Source organism: Leptodactylus fuscus, chromosome 1, assembly GCF_031893055.1.
Source record: "Leptodactylus fuscus isolate aLepFus1 chromosome 1, aLepFus1.hap2, whole genome shotgun sequence".
NCBI lineage: Eukaryota > Metazoa > Chordata > Amphibia > Anura > Leptodactylidae > Leptodactylus > Leptodactylus fuscus.
The window spans coordinates 245,970,737-245,995,652 of record NC_134265.1 but is presented as its reverse complement, the minus strand read 5'-3'; the positions used below and the strand labels follow the sequence as shown (position 1 = coordinate 245,995,652).

The following is a 24,916-nucleotide window of genomic DNA, read 5'->3' as shown; positions in this document are numbered from 1 at the left end:
TGCTCCTGATATCTCTATTAGTCAAGTACATAGCATATATTATTTATTCCCACAACGAATAACCTATGACCCATTTATCCCTATATCCTTCTGCATATCCATATCCATCTATACCGCTGTCGCTCTTTTGGTCTATGGTCACATGCAGGCACTGTATTGTTGTATGCTTGTTTTCAACTCCTATCAAGAGAAATACACTTTATATATATACTGTGGTGAAATATCGCTGTATGCTGGCAATTACAGTTATATTTTGGATCTACTCCTTGGCTGTACCCATGTGTGTTTTTTGTCTGGCGCATGTTACCATCTAGACCCTTCTCTTTTTACCAGTCTTGTATTATTTATGAATTTCTATGTTATATTTGTATCAGAATAAAAGTATTATTATTTTTGATAAAAATCTGTATTGTTAGTCGGGGGCAACATGGTGGCTCAGTGGTTAGCACTGCAGCGCTGGAGTCCTGGGTTCGAATCCCACCAGGAACAACATCTGCAAGGAGTTTGTATGTTCTCCCTGTGTTTGCGTGGATTTCCTCCCATTCTACAAAGACATACTTAAATGAAAAAAAAAGTACATTGTGATCCCTATATGGGGCTCACAATCTACATTAAAAAAAAAATCTATATTGTTAGTTGTCACTTTGATAGCTTTTTGAGCTGTTGTTTGGATGTTGAAAGGATAGTTGTTATTGAGGTAACTTGAAGGTTTCTAATGTACATAATGATCCTGGATAAGAAGGCAGTGAATTTCTAATAAGTACCATAGAAGTCTTATCCTAGTAGATATATACTGTCCTATGAGGTCCTCTGCCGTTTGTTCTTTTTCAAAGTGACATCAATCCAAATCAATTAGGGTAATCCTTATTGTCATTATCACAATGTGCAGTATAATATATAAGAAACAATATTATGTTAATAAATAATTCCTCAGTATAACGTTATATTTCAGGAAGTAAACAACTTAGAACTTAGTTTACTAAAATCAAAGCAATAAAATACACGGATAGTGCAGAGTCTCAGTTAAAGTGCTGTAAAATAAATCCTAATTGAAAGCAATGTTTGGGTGGAAATGAGGTGCTAAATTAAGCAATTTTAGATTAAATAGATTGCAAAGGGAATAATACTAACCTGAAAGCAAACAGGTTGTCCTAGATACATCACTAGTAATGGAATGTAAAATCATAATAACTCCTTGCAAATTACTATTTCTCTCTATGGATTTATATATCAGGTGTTAATTGAGACAGTCAGTTTATCAGTATAACCAAAGTCCTTAAGGACTGTCTTAATACTTGCTGTTACATATGTTCTTGCTTTGTATTGAATGGTCATGATCTTGCACCCAAATTTATCAATTAAATCCTTTGTTCAATGATCTGTATATTAAGGAAGGATTGCGGTAATTGTTTTGTACCATTATGTAATCTTTTTTACTGTACAGGCATTTTCTTCTTGTTAATAATTTCTTAAGCTGCTGCTCAGATATTTGGGTTTAATATAACATATGTTGAGATTACAGAGATCAAAAGAAACAACATACAGTCGGAAAGTAACATAAAACTTTGGTACATATTCTTTGTGTGTACAATACTTTGCAGAAGGGGAAGCAGCTTTGTAATGAAATATTCAGCTTATCCTTTAGACGCTTATCCTTTAGACAGATATATGTCCAGGGGAGCTGTCTGGTCTTGGTTTTTCATATAGGACGTAAGGCACATTTTTTTTAGCTTTTTTTCATAGTATGATTAGGTCAATGAGGTCTTAGTGATATAGAGGTACATCTAGGAATCTCGCACTTTTATAGTTGTAAAATGCAACTACATGAGTAGATGAAAAATAGAAGAATGCATCAGGAGTAGAGATGAGCGAGTAGTGTTCAATCGAGTAGGTGTTCGATTGAATACTATGGTATTCGAGATACTCGTACTCGATCGAACACTACTAGCTGTTCGAAGTTTAAGGTTCGATGCAGAACCAGCATTGATTGGCAGAATGCTATACATTCTGCCAATCAACGCTGGTTCTTCTCTTACCTTTAGAAGTCTTCTCTGTGCAGCATCCTCGTGGCGTCTGCCGGCTGGAATTCACTCTGCCTAGGCATCTGGCCTAGGCAGAGCCGACTGCGCATGCACAGTTAGCTCTGCCTAGGCCTTGATGCCTAGGCAGAGTGAATTCCAACCGGAAGACGCCGCGGGGGTGCTGCGCCGGGAGAAGACTTCAAGGGGAATCCAGCCCGACCATCACTCGTGGACTTGGTAAGTATAATTTTATCGAATTTTGCATACCCCTGAAACGAGCATTTCCCCCCATAGACTATAATGGGGTTCGAAATCCGTTCGAACAGCCGAACAGTGTGCGGCTGTTCGAATCAGATTTCGAACCTCGGACATTTTAGTGTTCGCTCATCTCTAATCAGGAGGGCAAAGTCACATATTAATGGAGCGATGAAAAAAATGCAATTTGGACATATTGATATTTTTTCCCACTCCTATATACACTGTATGGGATTAATATTTTTACAGTGCAGGCTTTTTCTCACATATGGATACCTAATGTGTTTATAGTTATTTTTGTATATGCAATCTATGAAAAGGTGAATAATTTACACTTTTATATTATTTATATTTTTTAAACATTTTTTTAAATTTTATCACTCACATAACATTCCACACAGATCACTCATACAACATATTGCAGTACTACTCTATTGTAATATATTATAGGATTCCTGCCCTTCTATTCCACACATACACTAGACATACACTAATGACAGAAATCATAGCCTTTAATGGACTCCTGTTATAGCAATGGATCTGTGATGTTCTCGCAAGTGGCGTTCCACTCCAATATGGCAATACATGACTGAGGCATGTAGAGGTTTAGTGGACATGATCCGTGCTGTTACTGATCTCAGTGGTTAGCACCAAAAAACTCTGTGCGAACTGACCCTAATAGAGCCTACACGCATATGTAGGGGTTCAGCAACAGCAAAGTGACAATTTACGAAAAAGCTGATTCTAAGGGACTACCTATATGGTAACACACTGTAGTAACATGGCCTATTAGCATGCAATGATAATCCAGACCAAGACAAAATGCATGAGAGACACAAGATCATAAAATCAGCATAAAGCATCACATTATTTCTGACTCAACAGCAGAAAGAAATCATTTATCTCCAACCCAGCCCCAGTGATCTAACAACCATAACTTATAATATTATTTGACTCATAAGTCATTCCTGACTCTATTAACCAGGACAACACTCTCTGGAGGAGAATTTCACAATTTCACGGTTTTTACAGTAAAGAACTCCCTACTATGTTGCTGTAGACATTTTCATTCATAAAGACCCGTCTTAATCTGGGTGCTTTGAAAACCCATCAGAAGTCCAACAACACCACAGTGCCCATGAGAGTAATGCCCTGTAACTGCCTCTTTATAGCAGAAGCTAGATGCTTTACATTACCCCCGGATACACATAGTGATTTTCTGCCCTTGTTGACATGAGGGTATATAAAATCAATGGTTTAGGTTCTGAATTAAAGTGGTTTTCTAGGTCTAGGATACTGAACCCTAGCACTGACCATCAATATCAGATCAGCAAACATATCAACTCACATGGCACTTTCAGGAGTCTCTCAGTTGTTAAGCCTTCTCACTTGGACAATCGTCACTGGTGGCTGGATGATTTAAAGATTTAGTCTATGTATTTTTTTATTAGGTTAGGAGGGTTTTCTCTTACTCTTTCCCTTCCCTTATTTAAATAGTATTTTTTCTATCTGCATAATGTATTGATATATAGGGATAAGCCCTAAGCCAGTACATTGTATGCATTTTTTAAGCCTCCAATGTGCTCTCCTTTTTGGCTATATCTCTATGCACCAAATTATCCAGGGAAAGAATAACACTATTGAAGTTTGGTAAAGAAAACAAAATTTCATTGATAGTACTGGAGCCTATGGCTCTATTATTATTATTATTATTATTATTATTATTATTATTATTATTATTATTATATGGGGTCTTAGTATATTTTGCTGTCTCCTTTCATAAAGGCCACTCCTACTTTTGCTGCAAAATGCCATTCACAAATCAGCCTGTATTGCCCGGTGTAGAATAATAATGAGTTATAAGTCGGCCCTCACATGCCTTTCTTAAACTAAATACATTTTATTTTTCTAATCTTTCTGAGGACTATAGACCCCTCATTCTATGTATTATTTGGGTTGCCTCTCTGTAATCTTGCCCCAGCTTTGCTATGCATTTCATATACACTATTGTCCAAAAACTGTAAAATAATATCTACTGTGTGATCCCTTCATGTGCATCTTTCCCTCCCTTGCAGTGCAGGCGGCCCAGGTTCGAATCCGACCAAGACAACATTTGGAGTTTGTATGTTTTCCAAGTGTTTGTGTGGGTTTCCTCCCACACTCCAAAGACATACTGAAAAGGAATTTAGCTTGTGAACCCTATACGGGACAGTGAGTGACAATGTCTTTAAAAATGCTGCAGAATATCTTTGAAATTTTAAAATAAAAGTAAAAAATATATATTCTTAATTACCTTGGCATTGGTTGCTACAGCTTACTTATCAATTAATATTCTTGTATCCTTTACCACATCATTTTTTTCCTATAAAGTATTCTTAGCATGTATTTTCCCTTCCACTGTGCATAAACTCACAGTTATCATTATGTTGTCACTTTCAAAGATATTGCCATCATAACAAAATAGAAAAATGCCAACATATTTGCCTATCGCTCTACTTACTAATACAAGGCTGATTTTCCATTTTGGCTGGAAATGGCCTTGGTTCTGGTTACAGAAGCCTTTTAATGCACTTGATATAGATTTTATGAACCTCTTCATTAGGTATTTTATTTTACATTAGGAAATTGTATTGATTTTTCATTTCTTCTCCTGGTATATACTATGTGTTTCCTCTTTTCAAAGAAATGTTGATGGAGTTCAGCCTGAAAGCATGTTTCTTCATCTTGATGACATCAAACGAAACATGAATGCTACAGCAAATCCGAGTGACACTGCATCAGGACTAACTTCTCTCCGGTATACATTCTGACAGGCTGTTGCTGTGAAATTTATCACACATACAGAAATAAATGAACAGAATAGATTCAATAAGACTGACTAGAGAGCAATCAAGTTAAAATAACATCCCACAGATATGCTCTTGAGTATGTCAAGACATTTTATCATTTCTGGCCACATAAAGCTCTGCTGGATATTAACAGATGTAAGGAACATTCACCCCTGGGAATTCTAGGATTTCTTTCAAACAACATGCTCCAAACAAAGACGGATGTATGGAACACAACATCAATGGCAAAAAAATGGGACAATGCTTTTATTTTATAGGCTGCATGATTATAAGAAAAACACACCGAGATCTATCACACTGTAATAATAGATAATGATAGTAGAAATATTCTGCCGGGAAACTTTTTTACAGAATAGGCAAATAACTGAAAAAAGTGACAAAAACTGTCAAATCTTTTTTCAATACTAAAAGTTTAACAATTACCAACATTCAATAGTCTTGTATAAATTAACCTTGCAGGATGAAAACGCTGATAGGTCTTTCTAATTAGTTTTGCAAATGAAACATCATGTACAAACCTGCCAATACAATTGTCCAATTTATCATAACATCCCAAGATTTAAAGGGGCTGGAATTTTTCAGAATTAGTAATCACTGGTTATGTTATTTAAAGGAAATAGCTTTTTAATTTACCTGTATCAATAATTCAGTGGCCCTATCAGGGCTGGGGTCAGCAACCAGTCAACCCAAGCAGGTGAGGGGACCCACGGAATAGATGGAAGAGCTCATTGCATTAGTAACGGCCATGAATACAGATTGCATCATTACTCACGGTTCTTTAACTCCCAACCCCAACCCCACCCCTGCTTCTGCAGTCATATGGTTAGGAAGGGGAAGAAAATGCGGAAGCAAAGAAGCTAATAGTTCAGGACAATGATGAAATATGTACTCATTCCTCCATCCCTTGGGGCCCTGTCAACAGAGGCAGCAGACATTTAGGGCATTATACTGTACGGTGTGGGGGGAAGCAGCAGGCCATTATACTTTGTGAGGGCAAAAAGGGATCATTAACCAGTTCTAGATCACTCATAGACTGTATACGTCCCAACCCTGCAACAACAAATATATACATCCTTTCAAAATTAGTCTGCTGCACAAAATTGTGCAACTTTTGGATCGGGATGCTGTCTTTTACTAAAGCCAGATAACCTATAGGGAAGGTAGGGATACTTTATTACCATCTCTGCCTTCCCGATTGCTGTGTAGACAGTGCTCAATGAGCAGTGTGTGTACAACTATGGGAGAAGCCATGATGCGGATCTCCTCTGACTTAGCAGTCACATAACAGCAAGGGCGCCAGGAACTCTGTGAGCTGTTGGGTCCTAAAGGACCCATCTCTGGAGGACAACATAGGATGGTGTGAAACCTTACTCCTTGTCATTACCATTCTTCTGTCATAGGTTCTAGTCCACCCCAAAGACAGAACAATAAGTGTTACCAAAGTGAAAACAGCTTTAAAAGAGAGAAAACTATTTTTTTTGTAGCACTTTGAAAATTTTCCCCTTTTTTATGTTTTTATTTTCTCAGATATTGTAATAACTAGATAAAAAGAAAAAACAGATAAAAATAAAGCCCTATTTATCACCAAAAAATATTCAGAAATTATATATTCGGCCCTCAACTAGGAAAAATAGCCCCATATTAAAATGGTTAAACTGTGTGGGGCTAAAGGGAAGGCCATTAAATTGTGCAGACAAAAGGGGACTGTTGTACTATGTGAGGCGTAAAAGCCGGCCATTATATTGTTTGGGGGAAAACTGGAGCCATTAAACTTTGTGGGGGCCATACAAAGGCCATTATACTGTTATACTTAAGACACTAGCTGCTAATCCACTGTCATCTAAAATAGCAGCATGTAGATTAGATTTCTACAAATCTCACCCAAATGGTGCAACTAACACTACAGTGGTTTTAAACTTAGGAAATGCCCATGTCATGTATTGCTGAGGTCGCACCCATCATTTTCAATCTTTACAATACCAAGGCTGAAAGCTACAAAAGAATGGCAGCAACAGTTTTTTGCTGTCACCAGGGGTCCATTGAGGTTCTGTCACCCAAGGGCCGTCACAAACCTGGAACCAGCTCTGGAACCAGTCCAGGATAACCCAAGCACCATTTAATAACCATGATATTAACAGATTAGTGTAAGACCCAATGGATGAAATGGCCATCTGACAGTGACCCAGTCACTGTGGGGGTGAGGGGATTGATTGTGCTATCTATCTATCTATCTATCTATCTATCTATCTATCTGTCTGTCTGTCTGTCTGTCTGTCTGTCTGTCTGTCTATCTATCTCTTATTCTCATATACCATATGTGTCCTTCTATTATAGTTAGTTTTTATGTTCTTTCTGTACTGTAAGTTCATCATCCCTGCTGACTATAAAAACACTTGTTTCAAATATAACGTACTGTATGCCTATCATCTACCTATCTCCCATCCATATATAATATGTAGATATTCTTAACTAATCTTCAGAATGATATAAGAAACAAACATAGGATTCCCATTAATTATTTTTTGTGTTCTATCCGTACCTTCATAAGATTCTCAAATACGCAATGCCATGTAATTGGCTACTATGATGCATGTAGGTATTCATATTTTAGAGGTCTATGTAAGTTCTATGGCAAATTTATAGTTTAGACACAAAATTTGTTCTGGCAAAAAGGAAGAGAAATTTCCTGTTCCATTAATACCATGAATTGAAGAGTTCCCCATTGATGCATTCAATTAAATATCAATATAAGGTTCTTTTCCAAGTTACAAATTTCATAACATGACATGGGTATAAAGTACTTAGTCTATGGTGATTGCAAGCTTAATACCTTCATTAAATTGTTAATGAGAGTGCAAATGATATTTGATTATGAAATGGCTTACATTTTAATAATAGACAACCTCCATGTATTTGAACTTTAACTAATCCAAGATTACAAAGGAATGGTTTGTAAAACAAGCAATTAACTTTATTCTGATATAAATCTGTATGTCTGCCTGAAAATCAAACTGGAATATATTTCCCTATGCTTCAGAGTAAGTGGTAATAGAGCACACAGTTATTCTTCATGCTAGATTGTGGAATTTATAAAAATCTGGATTTCAGTAGTACCATAAGAGGATGCTTATTTGATACAATGGGGAAGATTTATCAATCCCTCCCATGATATTAATTATAGTAAAAATGAAAAAACTTTATTGCACTACCATGTAAAATTGGTTACATTAGTGACAAAATGATTAGGTAAGACAAAAGGGGACCAGAACTTCACAAATTGTTGCTGGTGCAGGTGAAAAATAATAATATAACAAAATATAAACAAAGGGTATAATGGCATAATTTTAAATACACCAAATGCCAATGCTGATTTGTTGTGCAGAGCTAATGAGAACCATAATGGAGCAACAGCAAGAATGGTCTAATGAATCAGTGAATGTTACATAATAGCCAAACCCTATAGCAATGGATTATAATAACATAGTCACCTACCAGCTGAACAAACACGCCCCAATGCGCTTTTTGCTGTGTGACTTCGTCCTCCTTCGAAATTGAAATCAATTGGAGCCGGTCAGTTCTTTTTTTCGGGAGCCGTTTTGTTCCAGCTCCCGGAAAAAGAAGCAAGATGCTCATTCTTCAGGACGATTTGCCTCGCGATTCAGCCTGTAGACACTCCCTTCTCCCAACTAAGCCCAGTAATTGGGCCTAATCCGGAGCGGAGTGCAAGAGTGTATGCCGATGCACTACACCGGCATTCAGTCGCGGCTACCCGTTTTTTGATCCATAACCTCAGGCGGAGGCCACCTCAGGTTCCCGGACCAAAAAAAACTGTGTGAACTTACCCTAACGATGTCCTAAGTACTTAAAAATTCAAGCAGATACTTGTCTGATTGATTTCAAGTTTATTCTGCATCAGGATAACTACCCCGAACATGCAGCCAAAGTCATAAAGAACTTCCATATCCAAGAAGGAATTGATTCTGTTTTGAAGGCAAAGTCTGGTCACACCAAATATTGGTTTGGTTTAGATTTCATTTTTTGTTCATTTACTTTGAATTGTGTTAATTGAGGAAAGAAAACTATTAACACTTCTAGATTGGAAAATAGTCATACTTTGCAGCATTTATTCCTACCTGCCTAAACCTTATACTGTACATATACTATATACAGTATACTGCATACTGTATACATACTCGAGAATGTAAATATATATATATATATATTTATTTATTTATTTATTTAAAATAAATGGTGAAACACATTCTACATGATAAAGAAGCACATGTATTAGAATAGTCTATATGGGAGATTGGACAGGGCTGAGAAGCCTGAACAGTTACATTTAGCGCTATGTATGTCTGCTATAACCCGCCACTGACTGAAGTGATACACAATGTGTCTGCTGCAGACAAGTAGATCCATTGGCAAAATGGCTTGTCGTTTATATATTAATATGATAACATTAAAACCTCTGGAGACATATAGGGTAATGGACTGCTGAAAAGAAGATATTCTACTATATTTCACTATTGTAGGATTCAATACATATTTTATTGTGCTAATAGTATATTGCTATGTCTGGTAATATATGGATATTTTCTCCACAAAGCGTCTAAAATACTTTAAAGCTAAAGAGTTACTTACATTGTTAGACATTTCATGGTTTAAAGACTCCGTTTGGGTATATTTATCTTGCTTCAAGACATTTAATGGCTGTAAAGTTCGAGCAGCTTTCTGTTAAAAAACAACAACAAAAAGGTCAAAAAGGATATTGCATACATCAGCATAGAACTGGTTCAGAATTGTATTGTTTTGTGTAAAGCACATGCTGGAAAACATTGACTCTTGTTTTCACATTATAAAAACAAAAACAATAGATATTGCTTTCAGATTTACACTTCTAGCCCTGTTTGACTATGCATCACCAGCTGTTACTCTTTAGAGGAGCTGTCATGGAATTACCAAAGCTAAAGGTGACTATTTCAATTGCATATTCACATGCCCAGTTTTTTCTACACCTGCTTCAATTCTCAGTTTGTAACAGTCAGTGGGCTTGAGCGAAGAAGTGTCAGAAATGCTCTTTCTTCTTGTGCAACAAAACACCTTTGAAGAATATCTAGCAGTATAAATACTCCAAAAATAGACGATGAAAGTGCTTCTTCACCTCCGTCTTAGTCTAATGCCCTGGAAATTATGTGTGACTTCTTAATAAATGCTGCTTGTTTTTCAATAACACTAATAAAATGAACATAAAAGCTCCAACAATACCAATGTTATCAAATAAAAGTAACAGTACCAGTGTTAAGATAATACTTTAATAGTCCCACCATGGTGAAATTCAGTGTGTTATAGCAGCATAGATACAGCATAACACAGTAATATATTACAAGAAAAGAACACATACAAGCTCAGAATAGCAGATAGGAAAGATACATGAAGTCATAGCAACTAGGAAGAAAAGAAAGACTTCAGGATCATTTAGTTCTCTGTGCGAGTGATCTTCAGACAGTATCCTTCTGTCACCAACCACCTTTACTGGGTCCATGAGCCTTCCCAGGACAGAGCTGGCCCTTCTAACCAGCCTGTCAAGTCTATTTCTGTCCCAGGTTGATATACTACTCCACCAGCAGGCCACTCCGAAGAAGATGGCTGATACTACCACAGAGTTGAAATAGGCCCTAAGAAGGGCGACCTGGACTCCAAAGGCCCTCAGCCTCCTGAGCAGGTAGAGCTTGCTGTGACCCTTAGGGTAAGTTCACACATATTTTTTTTAAATCAAAGAGAGCCGCTCAGGAGTTTTTTTCCGGTAGCCGTTTCTGCCGAAAAAAGAAGCGAGATGCTCATTCTTCAGGATGAGTTGGCTCGTAATTCGGCCTGAAAACACTCCCTCCTCCGGACTAGGCCCATTCATTCAGGGGTGTCAGCTACCTAGCTTTTGGTCCGGAACCTGAGGCGGCCTCCGCCTCAGGTTCCGGGCCAAATAACTATGTGTGAACTTACCCTTATTGTGCAGCGCATCCAGGTGCACCCAGTCCAGCTTATTATTGAGGAACACACCCAGGTACTTATAAGTCTTGATTATCTTAATGCTGTTACATAGCAGTAACAATATTACAACTTAGTAATCCTGAGAAATTATATTGATTTTTATCAAATATCTATTGTGATACATTAAATGAATCATAGTTATATTGGATTGTAAAGGGGTGACTAATACAATATCCCTACAATGGTTGTTGGTCTAAGCCCCTAGTTGCAGTTATGTTAATAAACTGTAAAGTATATGCATTGTAACTTCCTGTGACAAATGCATCATGTATATGGCAGGCAATGGGTACCACATTGGCATGATTCTAGATAATGGATACAAAAATTTTATAATATACCAGAAAAAAATCCATTAGTATTATATTCAGAGCATAGTGGACGTTTTTGCGAGAGCCATTATACAATTGAAAGAAAGCCTTTCACTACTAGTGCAAAGAAAAAGAAGAGTATAATAATTCATCACAGCATAATGGTAGCGTAACAATTACTCGGGTGCTACATCAAAGAGCCATACAAATGAGAGCTGCACTTATTTGCTATAAGGTACAATATTTTCCCATTTTTTCTTTTTCATATATGTTCCCAATGTGTTTACCTGTAAAAATTACCATTTAAAATACAGTTTAGTAGAAAGGATATGTCCCACTTCATGATCTCACAACAGGATTTAAAGGCAGGTTTCGACTTGAGGTTTGATTTTTGTAAGAGTTGTATAGCAAATTAACTTTGAGAACATCCTTGTCTCTTAACGTAAATGTTCCCAAAGTTGTTCATTATGTATACTGTTATTCACTGCTCTGGAGCAGGTGTTATAAAGGACATTCTTCACTAGCAGAGGACACATCTTAGCAGATTTTACAGAGGTGATCCCAGTATGTCGATAATAGGGTTTATATTCATAAACAAGGCCAGTATGCAGAAAATTATTACAATCTTTTTGGTCATTTGCATACAGTCTGAGTACATGGAAGGAGTGCCTGCCGACTTGACTAAAAAAAATAACTTTAAAGCCAGGGTCCACAATGCGGACATGCAGCTTTTTGGCTGCAGTGGATATTCTATGGCAAAAAATGATGCATTTTACAGTACCAGCAAAGTCGATGGGATTCTGGATAGTCCCATCCACACATTGCAAAAAAAGAAAAAAAAAAAATCTGCAGCGGAAAATTGGCGTTTTCCATATAGGTATAATAGGGGCATAATATACCATACATAAATTGACTGTGCACCCCAATATTGGCACTGTACATGGCGGTACCAATATTACCAAAATGTAACAAAAAACCCTGTTTCATTAAGGCCAAAATTGTCTGTCTTTAAGATCAGCTTAACTCATGCCACATATAGTGTTTTTTTGTGTATTAATAAAGAGAATAAAATATTAAGATTAATCTGTTAGACCAAACAAGATTTTTTTCAATGAGAATAATTTAAAAAAAAGATCCAGTGTCTTAGACATCACTGTTGTAAAAAGCAGTTGTTATGAAATTCATCTAATATGTTTAGTACCAGTAGCGACAATTCCACCGCTCAGATTCTCTTTACCAGCGATCCCTGCAATTGTGCAGGTCATCCATTAAGAATTAGCACACCAGAAGCGACTTTTTACCAGCAGTGGCCAAATTTCCGTAAGTGACGTTTAGAAAAAGAAATCAGCAGAACATCAGGGGATGCCATTATATGTACACTATATAACAGAAATATCTAAAGACAGGAGCATTTATTATTAATAATTCCAATTGCGAACATGTAGTGAGATGTTTTGCATGATCTTATAGTGAATAGTAATATGATTTATAGAGAGAGTCTGTTTATTAGCCTGGTTAGTTTTAAACATCGTAGAAATCTTCCACTATGACTAATACAACAATATATCACTAAGATAGTGTTATTTACCAATATTATATAAAGCTAGCTTCATAGTGGCATAACGCTTTAAATATTCACTTAGAAATGTTCACCAAAGTGTCTGGCAAATCCAATCCAATTTTGCAGTTCCTTTCTCTATTACTGTGTGACAGGCTGCCATATCACATTTAGATTAGATTTGTATACTCTCAGACAGATTTTATGACTTCGATCTCACTAATTAGGATATAATTGTATTCTAGCTCTCTTTATAAATATTGCACTGGATATTTAATTAATTTGATATTTCAATAATTAGAATTGTAATGATGCAGACAGGTCTCTATAGCATATATAACTGGAATGTTTGTGTCAATTAATGGCCAGTGATAAACTGTTCAATTAACTCTTCGTATTTACTGTGTTTTTAGACAGAAAAATAGTATGGCTTGTGCTTATTAATTTTAATTGCGTGCTTGATATTTAGTTATAAAGCATCTATTCATGTTATAGAACATATAAGGGATACTGGAATATCTCTTCCTACAGCATACACTACTTGTAAAGAACTGTATACAAATATGTCTTCTAGTACCATTGCCTGTAATTAAAGAACCCATATTACAGTATAATAGTATGTTTGTATCCTTAAATAACTACAAAAATTGATGTATTTTATGATGTTGGAAAATTTTGCATTTACATTAGTGGATCTAGCATATATAAGGTCTTGCAACTGAAACGTCCTCATTTATCACTGATCTACTGTTCAATTTGTGCATTATAATCCTCGTATACATGGCGTATCAATCTCTGTTGTTATTGTGTTGAAATGACGTATTAAACTTTTCAAAATGAACCTATATTTAATATAATATTACTGAATAAATTATTGCGAGGTTATATTCTCCTATGCGAAGTACTTAACCTCTTTTCTGCTCCTCTTATGCACACAAGGTTTCCTGTATAAACAAAAGGGCAAATCCACAATGTCAGTCTGTTAGAGCCTCGAGCTAACTCCCATAGACCTGCATTGTGAGTCCGATGTGCTGTTGATACAGGACATACTGTTTGCATCAGAGGAACAGAGAAGAGGCCAGTTCTTCATACAGGAGGATCTATCCTCACAATATAACTGTAAAAAAGTTATTCAGTAACACAAGAGAAGGTAAGCTGTTCTGCAACTACAAGTCTTAACATACCCTTTTGCTCTGGTCTTCTTGAAACTCCCACAAAAGTGAAAGGAGCATTCTGGGAGTTACACTGGAGTCAGAGTGCTGAAGAGTGTTGATCCCTGCCTTATTTTCCAACAATAGGACAAAAATAAAGTACTTTAAAGAGGACCATTCACCTCCTGAATTCAGCGCACTATCAGCTCTCACGTTCTGTGTCCCGGTGAAGAGCTATCGGTGCCATTACCGTAGCTCTTCACTATCAGAACGGCCCCCCTTTCTTACATTAGTGTTTATTGTGCTGTACTTTTGAGAGTGGTGAGGAACACCTCCCTCCCTTTCTGATAGTACTCGTCCATAGACGAGTACTGGGGGGCGTTCCTCACCGCTCAGCGTCATAGCTGGGTGGTAAGTAACATCCCCTCTCACAGTACAGCGCAATAGACACTACTGTGAGGAAGGGCACTCCTGATTGACTGTCAGAAACGTCCTTCTGACAGTGAAGAGCTACGTTACCGGTACCAATAGCTCCTCAGAGGGGGGAACAGAACAGGAAAGCCGCACTCTCGGCTTCCTAGTGGTATAAAACCGCATGTGCCCCAGGAAGTGAAAGGTCCTCTTTAAGCTAAGGCATTTTTAACCCCTCACTTGTATAGATCAACATACATTGTTTATGCTCAACTGTAATCTCCTTTGGTTTTAAACTACTGTCAGTGATCCAAAGTGACCACATAACCTCTCAATGAAGGAGTCTGTAAGTTATTCAATGACATTACACTAGAGAGAGGCATGAGAGGGCAAACAATATCAGTATTGCTTCTATAAATAGATTTATATGCTAATTACCAATTAATATTACTAAGCACAATCTTGCAGAAAATAACCTACACTATTTAAGAAACATTATTATATCCCTTTAAAAACTTGTCTTTAATAATGTGTTTCGGAGCCGCAGTACATTCAGACATACAGTATACAGGATACTGGTAATACATATATCACTATTTTATTTAAAATATCTCCAGCAGGCTTAAATCTATATAATAAGAACATTTGTACAGCATCCCATTCCCTATTGTAATATCGTCTCCGCAATCAAAGAGCTAAGGATATATTTTTTGTTGTGTCAGCTATTTTTGACAGTATGTCTTGCTTGGTGTCAAGTTTTCAAATAAGAGTAAGTGTCTTGCGAGCAAGAGATTGGATTTGGTGAAAGTCCATTAAAGGCCTTGTTTTAAAGTGACAAAATTTGACAGGACTGTGGATGTCAATCAGATTACACCCACAGGCTGGAACTATTGTTGTCTTCAAATGAAAAAGAACACTTTTTTGTGAACTTCTCCTAACCATTGCCAACATTTTATGAGAGGATAGAAACCACACGATCTACAAGTTATTCTGGGATGCCTGTACTGTACATTGTTAACAAAAATGTTAAGTTTTTAGTTTGTTAAATCGTTAATTTTTGTCTATTTTCCCTGAACAAAATTATGGAGTCACCAGGCTTAGTTAGGGCTTATTCACATTACTGTGAAAAATGTCAGTCACACAGACATTTTGAATTCAATGAGCAAATTCACATGTCCATTTTTTTTTGATAGTCACAGCCATCGAAAAAAAAATTGACATGTACTATCTTTGTTCATTAAAATGGACAGTGTCATGTGAGTAGACCCAATAAAATTCATGGACTCTATAATGGACATCTGACTGCTGTTTTAAAAATGGCTATTATTTACTGCAACGTGAATAAGTGTTGTTCATGGACATGCAAGCGCAGAGATGGCCATGTTTTACTGACATTAGATCTGTGAAAAATGGAACAGTATTGTGTATAAGGCCTTAGAGGATGTTCACCCATGTTAGGGCTAGTTCACACGGGGACATGGAGGAGGATTTTGACAGAGGAATCCATGTCATAATCCTCCTACATACAATGTTAGTCTTTGTAGACTGTTAGCTTTTTTCTTTCTGCTAGCAGAGAAAGAGATGCGACATGACCTTTCTTCAAGCGTTTTCCACCTGAAGAAAGCAATAGAAGTGAATGGGAGACCAAAACCGCACGTTTTTTTTGCAAAAAAAGCAACACTTTTTTTTTTTTTTTACAAAAAACCGCGCGTAAAAAAACCCACAATGCGTTTTTTTTCAGCCCATTCACTTTATGGGAGGGGAAAACAACCTGACTTTTTTTTTTAAAGCTGTTATTACCAAAAAAAAAGCTCCAAAAAAAGCTTGGAAAGTTCCAAAAAAAGTTTTGTTGCCAAAATAAGCCACACGTTATTTATGTGTCATCTAACCCTTAGATTTCTTTTAAATCTGTCTCCTTGTTTGCTTCATTTATTTGATATATGTTTCACTTAGTTAGAATGTTTTGTCTCCTATAGTATCTGGGTACATCTTGGTACACTTTCAACAAAGTGACATGTTTTAATTTTAATTAAAAGAAGCAAAAACACTCAGATAAAGCATTGACCAATGGTCTTCACCGGATTCCTTTCCCACAGCTAAAGACGATTAAGGCTGAGGCCCCACGTTGTGGAAATGCAGCTTTTTTTGTTGCAGATTTTGTAGCGCTTTTTTGAGCCAAAGCCAGGACTAGATTGAGCAGAAGTTAGAAGTATCAGAGCTTTCTATATATTTCCGATTCCATTTGTAGCCATTCTTAGCTTTGGCTCAAAAAAAAAAAAAAAACTTCAACAAAATCTGCAACAAAAAAACTACCTTTCTGCAATGTCTGGCTTTAGCCTAAAATGGTTTACTATACTTTTTTTTTTTTTTTTTTGTAAAAAACTGTTTACCATGTATATTATGCCATTTCAGGAAGGCATCCAAACATTTTTTGTTAAATGAATTTTATTGATTTTTTTTAAAGGATGCTAAAAGCAGGAGAAAAGGCCAACAATGAGAAAAGTATGAATACACGAATTGGGTGGAAATAGAATATATACTATGAACGTTGCAATGTCATTCACTGCAAATTATGCTGAGAGGCAATGTACCCAAGTGTTATATAAAAAATTACTGGACTTTGATACATGTCAAACAGAGAGAAATTAACAGAGCAACTATAGTGTAAGAAAAAAATTTGAAAGGGAAGGCTCAAATAACTAAAAATAATGTAGTATTAAAGGCGTATACAAGTTGTTTTTTTTTTGTCTTATTTGTCCATAGAAGTGGATATTGTACAATATTCTTATATAAATGTATTTAAAATACTGCTCACATACATTTATTAGATCAGTACTATCTTCACAGTAGAGTAGTGTATCATATGTATAAGTTCAGTGTAATACATCCATGGACCAACAGAATAAGACTTAATAGGATGCTAGTTATGGGACACATTATGGTGACTCCTCGCATTCAGTAAACAACTAGGTTACCAGAGTTGTCACCTTGAAAGACCCCAGTACAGTGTGATACCTGAGCAGCAGATCAGAACAAAACTGAGGTGGGCTTTACAAGGAGTGTGGTTTATATAAAATGGTGTGGTTAAGGGCAAATACACCAAACCCTAGATAACACATCCAATACATTCAGAACACAATACCAAAATCTCATTCCTGTACTTTATACTAACCCCTCTTATTTCAACCCCACAATTGGCATTACTAATAGAACTGCACTCTTGCTTTACATTGTATCAATCCCTTAATGCCACATATTCTTCCTACATATCTCATTATACCCCTGAACTGCAGGCAATGGTTCAATAATTCTTATGTAAACTCCCTCTTAAGGTTGTAACTAAAGGCTCCAGGACTCTGGTACAAAAGCTTAGATTGGCATTGTGCATCTTCTACTCATAACTATATTCCTTGATTCATTTGCATATTTCAGCATCATTTATATTTCCCTTTCCTTCTACAACTGGACCCAGACCATCATGAGGACTTTTATAACATGTCTGTGGACTCAAGCTTCCCATTGTTCCCGTCCCAACAATGCAAGGCATTTTATCATAGGGTAGTCTGGCTTCAGTCATGTCCATGTCCAAGAGCACAGGTTAGCAAGGAATATGCTGCCTGCTATAGTGATCACTGATAATAGTATGCAATGGTAACACCACATTAGATGACAGAGTCTGGTGATGTGTTTACTGTTATATATACATCTTGTATCTTCTCTAAATCTCCCTAAGTTCCTGCTGCATAAAGAATCTATGTAACATCACAGCGTTCCTTGGCAAGCAACCGATTGAGGAACTTTGTGATTTGCAACATCCATTTCAATTTCAGTTTGAAATATTCTTTGCAATGATATACAGCGTGCAAAAGTCAATAACAGAATGTACTTATACAGATAGAGGCATATGTATGGTAGATTTAAAAAGCAAAGAATGGAAGAGAAGACTAGTTGCTTGCTTCTCTATTTCTTTTCCATGGCTCCTTCACAGATACCGTTGGCCCTGTAGGCAGAAAATTCCTGCACAGGTTCTCGTCTAATAAAATAAGTCATGCAGCCATTCTGGTCTGGACCCTGACTCCAGGGGTCCCATAGAAGCCTTACAGTATGCCAACAACCAACCACCACCTATACAGTGTGAGAAAAATTTGTATAATATGTTCTTGCAAAACAGAAATGATTTTACCATTTTTTTTTAAGTCAATAAAAAAGGGGCAGCATGATAGTCTTGCAGCACTGGAGTCCTGGGTTCGAATCCTGCCAAGGATAACATCTGCAAGGAGTTTGTATGTTCTGTGGGTTTCCTCCCATTCTACAAAAACATACTGATAGGGAGTGTAGATTGTAAGCCCTATATACAACAGTGATTGTCAATGTCTGTAAAGTGCTGCGGAATATGATGGCGCTATATAAGTAAGCATAATAAATTTTTCCAAACTTTTTACATCTACATAATAATTGGGATGCTTCCATATTTTTTTATTAATAATCTCCTGCAGCATTTTTAATAACTTTCAATAAATTTGACAACGATTTTAGATTTACTGAATAGAGATATGTTAAATGACAGTAGATACTGAGTTAGAAATAAATATACAGTATATATAACCCACAGCTGAACTACTCAAAGTCTTTCCACTCGATAAGTTTCTTCTTTATATCCTTCTCCTTTCCTCTTCTGTATGTAAGAAATATACTTTACACTATATACTTTCTTCAGTAAAAGATCAAAAAGTGAAAGTCCTATTACAGTATCTCATAGAAAAGAAGCGTTAACTAACACAGTATTTTATCTTTTTTCATTACCTCTCAGCATTATTAGGCTCTGTGCGCTGACAAGTAACATATATTTAATGCACCGCTATGTTTCAGTGAAAGCAAGGGATTCATTGTACACTTCACCTGTGTAGACAAGTAAAAAAAGAATCTGCAGTAATAACAGTACAGACCTATTCTTTGATTTATAATGCAGGTGGGACAACAGATATGCTCATATTTCCAAGATTTTATCTTCCTCTAGAGTTACTGGTCAAGTCGAAAAATCACATGTTGTTTGGTTTCGCGTCATTGAAGATGTATTGCATCTTATTATCCCTATAATCCTTATTATTCTTGAGATATTCAAGAAATATTTTAAAATTATCACTTAAGTTTATTTCTTTATTTGAAATGCAAAGGCCAAGACCCCATGTTGCAAACACACATTGCCTTGGCCGTGGCAGGAACGCGGCAGTGAAAAACGCTGTGTCTTATAATGCATGCAAAGTGGATGGGATTCTGGCTAATGTCATCCACACATTGCAGAAAAAAAAATCTGCAGCAGAAAAGCTACGGTTTTTGAAAATCGCAGCATGGCAATTATACCTGTATTTTTTCATATTGTAGGGGCAGAACGTTTGCAGAGGAACATTCTGTGGACTTCCTATGAAAAACGCTGCAGAAAACCACAATGCGTTTCCGCCGCCATCTTCAGCGTTTTTGTTTGCGGCTCACTACGTGGGGCCTTAGTCTCACTCTAAATCTTAAACATGGCAATTCTATCTAGATCTATATTTATATTGCATCCAAATCCGTGGAAAAAAATATACCTGAGACTTTTTCTTTTCTTTTTACAAACCCATGGTTCATGAAAAAAAATGGACGCCTGAATGAATACAATGGGATGAATGACTACATATTCCATCCACAAAACCTATACGATATCCATATGTGAAATGCAGACGTATGAATATAGCCTTGCTAGTAGAATTTTGGCTATAGTCAAGATTATATTGTCAAATACAGCAGTTGAAATGAATTTTAGGACTCCATGAATTTTTCTTTCTAATATCAGCAATTACTGTATAAGGTATTAAAGCTCATATACTGTAGAATATTGAATATATGTAAATGAGATCATTATAATGTCAATCCTTACACCTCTGATAAGATAAAGCTAGAGGTCACAATAGATACAGATATACTCTCTTTTATATTTGTTTTTTACTTTCAGTGCCACAGAATTTATAGAACAAGACATGTTTAAAACTTGACAGCAGTAAAAAGAACAGAAAAGTATATTATATTCACTCATCTTATCTAAAATTCAAAACCATATTCCAGCATGTTTCCATGCCAAAAAGTGATGAGAGTAGAGAAAGACTAATTCTCTGCTGGAATAAAAGGCTCTGTCAATGTATATAAAGGCAGAATGAATCATACAAGGTAAAGGATCGATGGGGAAAGAGAGGATGGAACCAAGGATGACAAGAAGGCACAAACAAAAAATTCTATGAAAGGTTACCCTACAGGACAAGATGGCGCTAGCTATAGTGGTGCTATATGATGAACATACATTTCTGCATTTTAATAAGCAAGGAGCTAACCATTTGCAGAAGTTCCCATTCTGTGGTTTGAAAGCTTACATTTTCATATTACATCACTTATTGATATAGGAATGAAGCGCCATATTAGAATCAGCTTACTGGCCATTATTGGGTGGTTAGCACGTTGCCTTGCATTACTTGAATCCTGGGGTTGAATCCGACCAAGGACAACATCTGCACTCCAAAAACAAATTGTTAAGGAATTTAGATTCCCCCCTACTTGGGACAGTGAGTGGTGGCAATATCTGTAATAGGGCTGCAGAGTATGCTCATGCTTTATAAACAAAATAATGAATGCTGACATTCAACCAACCAACCAACCAACCAATGAGTGGCTGCTTGCTTTTAGCAGGACAAAGAATCACTATTTGCAGGCAGGCAGCACATCATCCAATGTAATGGGGGCTGAGCAAACAATGAAAGGACAGGCTGATCACTTTAGAGAATGTTACTGTTTATTGATTTTTTTTTCACCAAACTTCGTTGTGTCTACAGAAGGAATAGGAAGCACTTATACATTTATACTTCTCTCTTCTGCTCACTCCTGATATGGCTCAAAGAACTGCAGTTTCTGTAATTTGTACTCTTAGGGTGCATTTACATGATGTAACGTGTAGTGTGATCTGGCAGTGATCTGGCAGTGCTAACCACTGAGCCACCATGTTACCCCACACTTTTTTTCCTTTAGTGACTAGAAAACAGTATTAGACTAAGGGTGCGTTCACACGATGTAACGTGTAGTGTGATCTGGCACATATACGGCGTGTCAGACTTTGCGCGCTAAAAAAGATCCCATTGATTTCATTGGGAGTTATGAGCGTACACACTGCGTTATTTTGCGCCCGTGATTTTGTGGCCGCAAAATCATGGGCGCAAAATAACGCGCTGAATACACTCGTAACTCCCATTGAAATAAATGGGATCTTTTTGAGCACTCAAAGTCTGACACGCCGTATATGTGCCAGATCACACTACACGTTACATCGTGTGAACGCACCCTTAGTCTAATACTGTTTTCTAGTCAATAAAGGAAAAAAAGTGTGGGGTAACACGGTGGCTCAGTGGTTAGCACTGCAGCTTTGCAGTGCTGGACACCTGGGTTTGAATCCCTCCAGGAACAACATCTGCAAGGAGTTTGCATGTTCTCCCCGTGTTTGCATGGATTTTCTCCCATTCTACAAAGACATACTGATAGGGATTAAAAAAAAAGTGTGATGCTTATGAATTTTCAACTACTTAGTAAAGATACTGATGGTGACAAAGGAGAGAATTGAAAAACAAAAAACTTTAGCATATTTTGAAATAAGGGCTCTTTTCTTGGAATCAATACAATGCATCAAGATATGAAAGCTAGTGGTCGGGTCAATATAGTCCTTTTAGTGTTAACCTTAAAGCAGGTTCTTATGGATTTGACATTTTTGCAAGGCTATGAATTGTACATGACCAATTAAAACAACTTGGTAAGGAAAAGTACATTCACCAAAGGTTATGGTTAGATGGGAGTCCCGGAGATAGCTGAGTGTCATACTTTGACTGTCTCCAGAATAGGTTTGCTCATCAACCAAGTAATACAACTACATTCAGCCTAGATGGGATCACGAACATAAAACATATACATTAACATGAGTTTCTTAGTATATCTGTTGATGAAGGGACGTAAGGCCACTTGTCACTTAATGATCTCTATATAATGGATGCCTACTCTATTGGGTGCAGCAACGCATGGCAACCATTTGCCACCATAGCACAGAAGCCACAGTGGGAAAGACCCATAAGCCCAAAAGCACCGCTACAGCCAGGCTAAGTCACCGCTCTGGACTGTCCCACCCAACAGGCATGACATCCAAGCAATGGCAGTCATGCTGCTTACACAGCATAGAATCAGATCCCAAAAAGTTCACCTTACTGTATGATCCCAGCAAAGAACTAAGAGCTAGTAAATAGGCACCTTATGCAGTGTGCTGCAAAAGTAAAGCACTTGGGTCAAATGGAAGAAGTGCTGGTACAATGCAAAACAAAAAAGAAGGGACAGACTATAAAACACCTTTTTTTCGGGGGGAAAAAAGACCTGGATCAGAATATTCTACTAAACTGGTGTCAAGAAAATGAACTGCTGTCATGAAATTCATGCTAAGGTAAGATTGGGAACATTTGTATGTGTTTAAAAAGAACCTTTCATGCCATCTACAATGTGATATTTAGTGCGATGTATTCATCACCACTTCACAGCTCAGCATCATCACTGGGTGGTGAGGAACATCCCCCTTTACAGCACAAATCTATAGAAGTCTACCATCCGCAGGGCATTTCTTACTACAAAGCAATGATGCTGAGCTGTGAGGCCAGCCCCGCGGATATTGCAGTTTAATAGCACCAATATCCCTGGAACCAGGGCTTTTCCTCAAAAGTATACCTGCAAAAATAATAATGCGCTGGTTTTAGTGCATTGTTACCTTTGCAGCAGTATTTAATATGGTACATCATAATAGACATGAACCCCAGAACAAAGGGAAATAAATTTACTAGCCATAATTTGTATCCCACAGACAAAGCAATAAAGTCCCCAAGATATTGGGACTTATCAAAATTCTGCAGAAGACTCCCAAAGAAAGAGACCTTCTCATACCTCCATTTTTCTATATTCTCATAGGCTAGTTTTTACTGTCAGGTTCCATATGAATCTGACAAAAGACAAATCATACTATTTTCATTAGTTTACGTACAACATTATATAGCTATTCTTCCCTAGAACCATTGTTTCTAGTGGCCATTAGTCTAGAGGTCAATATCATAGAGGACAATTATACAAATGTATGGAGAGCTCACATTAAAAAATATAGTGACTCCACAACTTTTAGAAAGCCCACCAATCCTACAATAAGCTATTCTTCAAAATGCATAAAACACAATGTCTTATTTTCTGCTCAAATCAGTCGAAGATCCAAATCTAATTTTCTTGTAACCGGACTAAATTATTAAAAAGTCGCCTTTCTTTGAATTACGGTTCCTTTCTCTCTCTATTTAATGTGTTGGAGGTAAAAGAGACAGACTTAATTTATCTCACTTGAGTATAACTAAACAAAATTGGACCAAACAAAGTAGTTACCCGAGATTTATAGATAATTTAATTAATACTTGTTGCCGGGGATTGGCACATGAATGTGGCCATTGATTAAATCCTCCTGAATTTTATCAGATTTTGTCCCAGATAATTAAAAATAGAGTGCACACGAGCAGAACAATTTCTTATAGCAAATAAATTACTTTGAGTGGAATTAAAATCTGCTAATTGAAAATGATATTATAAATCTGTTTATTCAAAATACTGAAAGCAGCAGTTTATATTCGGCACAATGGTTATTGAATCCAAAGAGCAGACTCCCTAGAAAGATTCTGATTAAGGTCATATATTTTAAGTCTTTCTAACTGAGAGCGCCATTTAATCCACGCTAATATTGGCCGGCATTTTATAGGTGACCTTGGAGGATAAGTGCTACTTTTTCCAATGATATTGCCATTTTTAAATTGCAAAGTACTTTTGTTATAGCGTTTTTCCCCCTAGGTAGCCTTAACGCTCCTTTCTTTTGAAACCTGTAGATAGTCCTAATCATTGAAACACAAGGTGAGAGAGCTCAGCTGTATTAGTACTATGCATTAGCATCTCAATGAAGGGTTGTGACAAGAGGACATATTTAATCAAGCACTTTTTTTTTTAGATTATCTAATTTTTGTTCTTTGTTATGTACAGTAACTATGACGGAATTATTTTTTCACAACCTTACAGATCATTCCAAATCCTTCAATATTTTCTTCAATCTATTTGGCACATTGATAAAAGAGAAGCATAAAGTATTTTGGAATTTCCCTGTCTTTTTCAGATATGATTCTTCATTAGAATAAAATGTGTGAGAGTTGTAATAGAGAAATGTCAATGTGATTATGCAAAATAACAA

The 24,916-nt window shown here is 36.7% G+C and overlaps 1 protein-coding gene across 2 annotated transcripts in view; it reads right to left on the bottom strand.

Moving 5' to 3' along the window:
• Positions 1-24,916, bottom strand: part of CCSER1 (coiled-coil serine rich protein 1) — a 646,501-nt gene that overhangs the window by 12,563 nt on the left and 609,022 nt on the right. For both annotated transcript variants that reach the window (XM_075285086.1, XM_075285095.1), the window contains exon 9: positions 9,770-9,859. In XM_075285086.1, the coding sequence (XP_075141187.1) occupies positions 9,770-9,859 (90 nt within the window). The remainder of the gene's footprint in view (positions 1-9,769; positions 9,860-24,916) is intronic.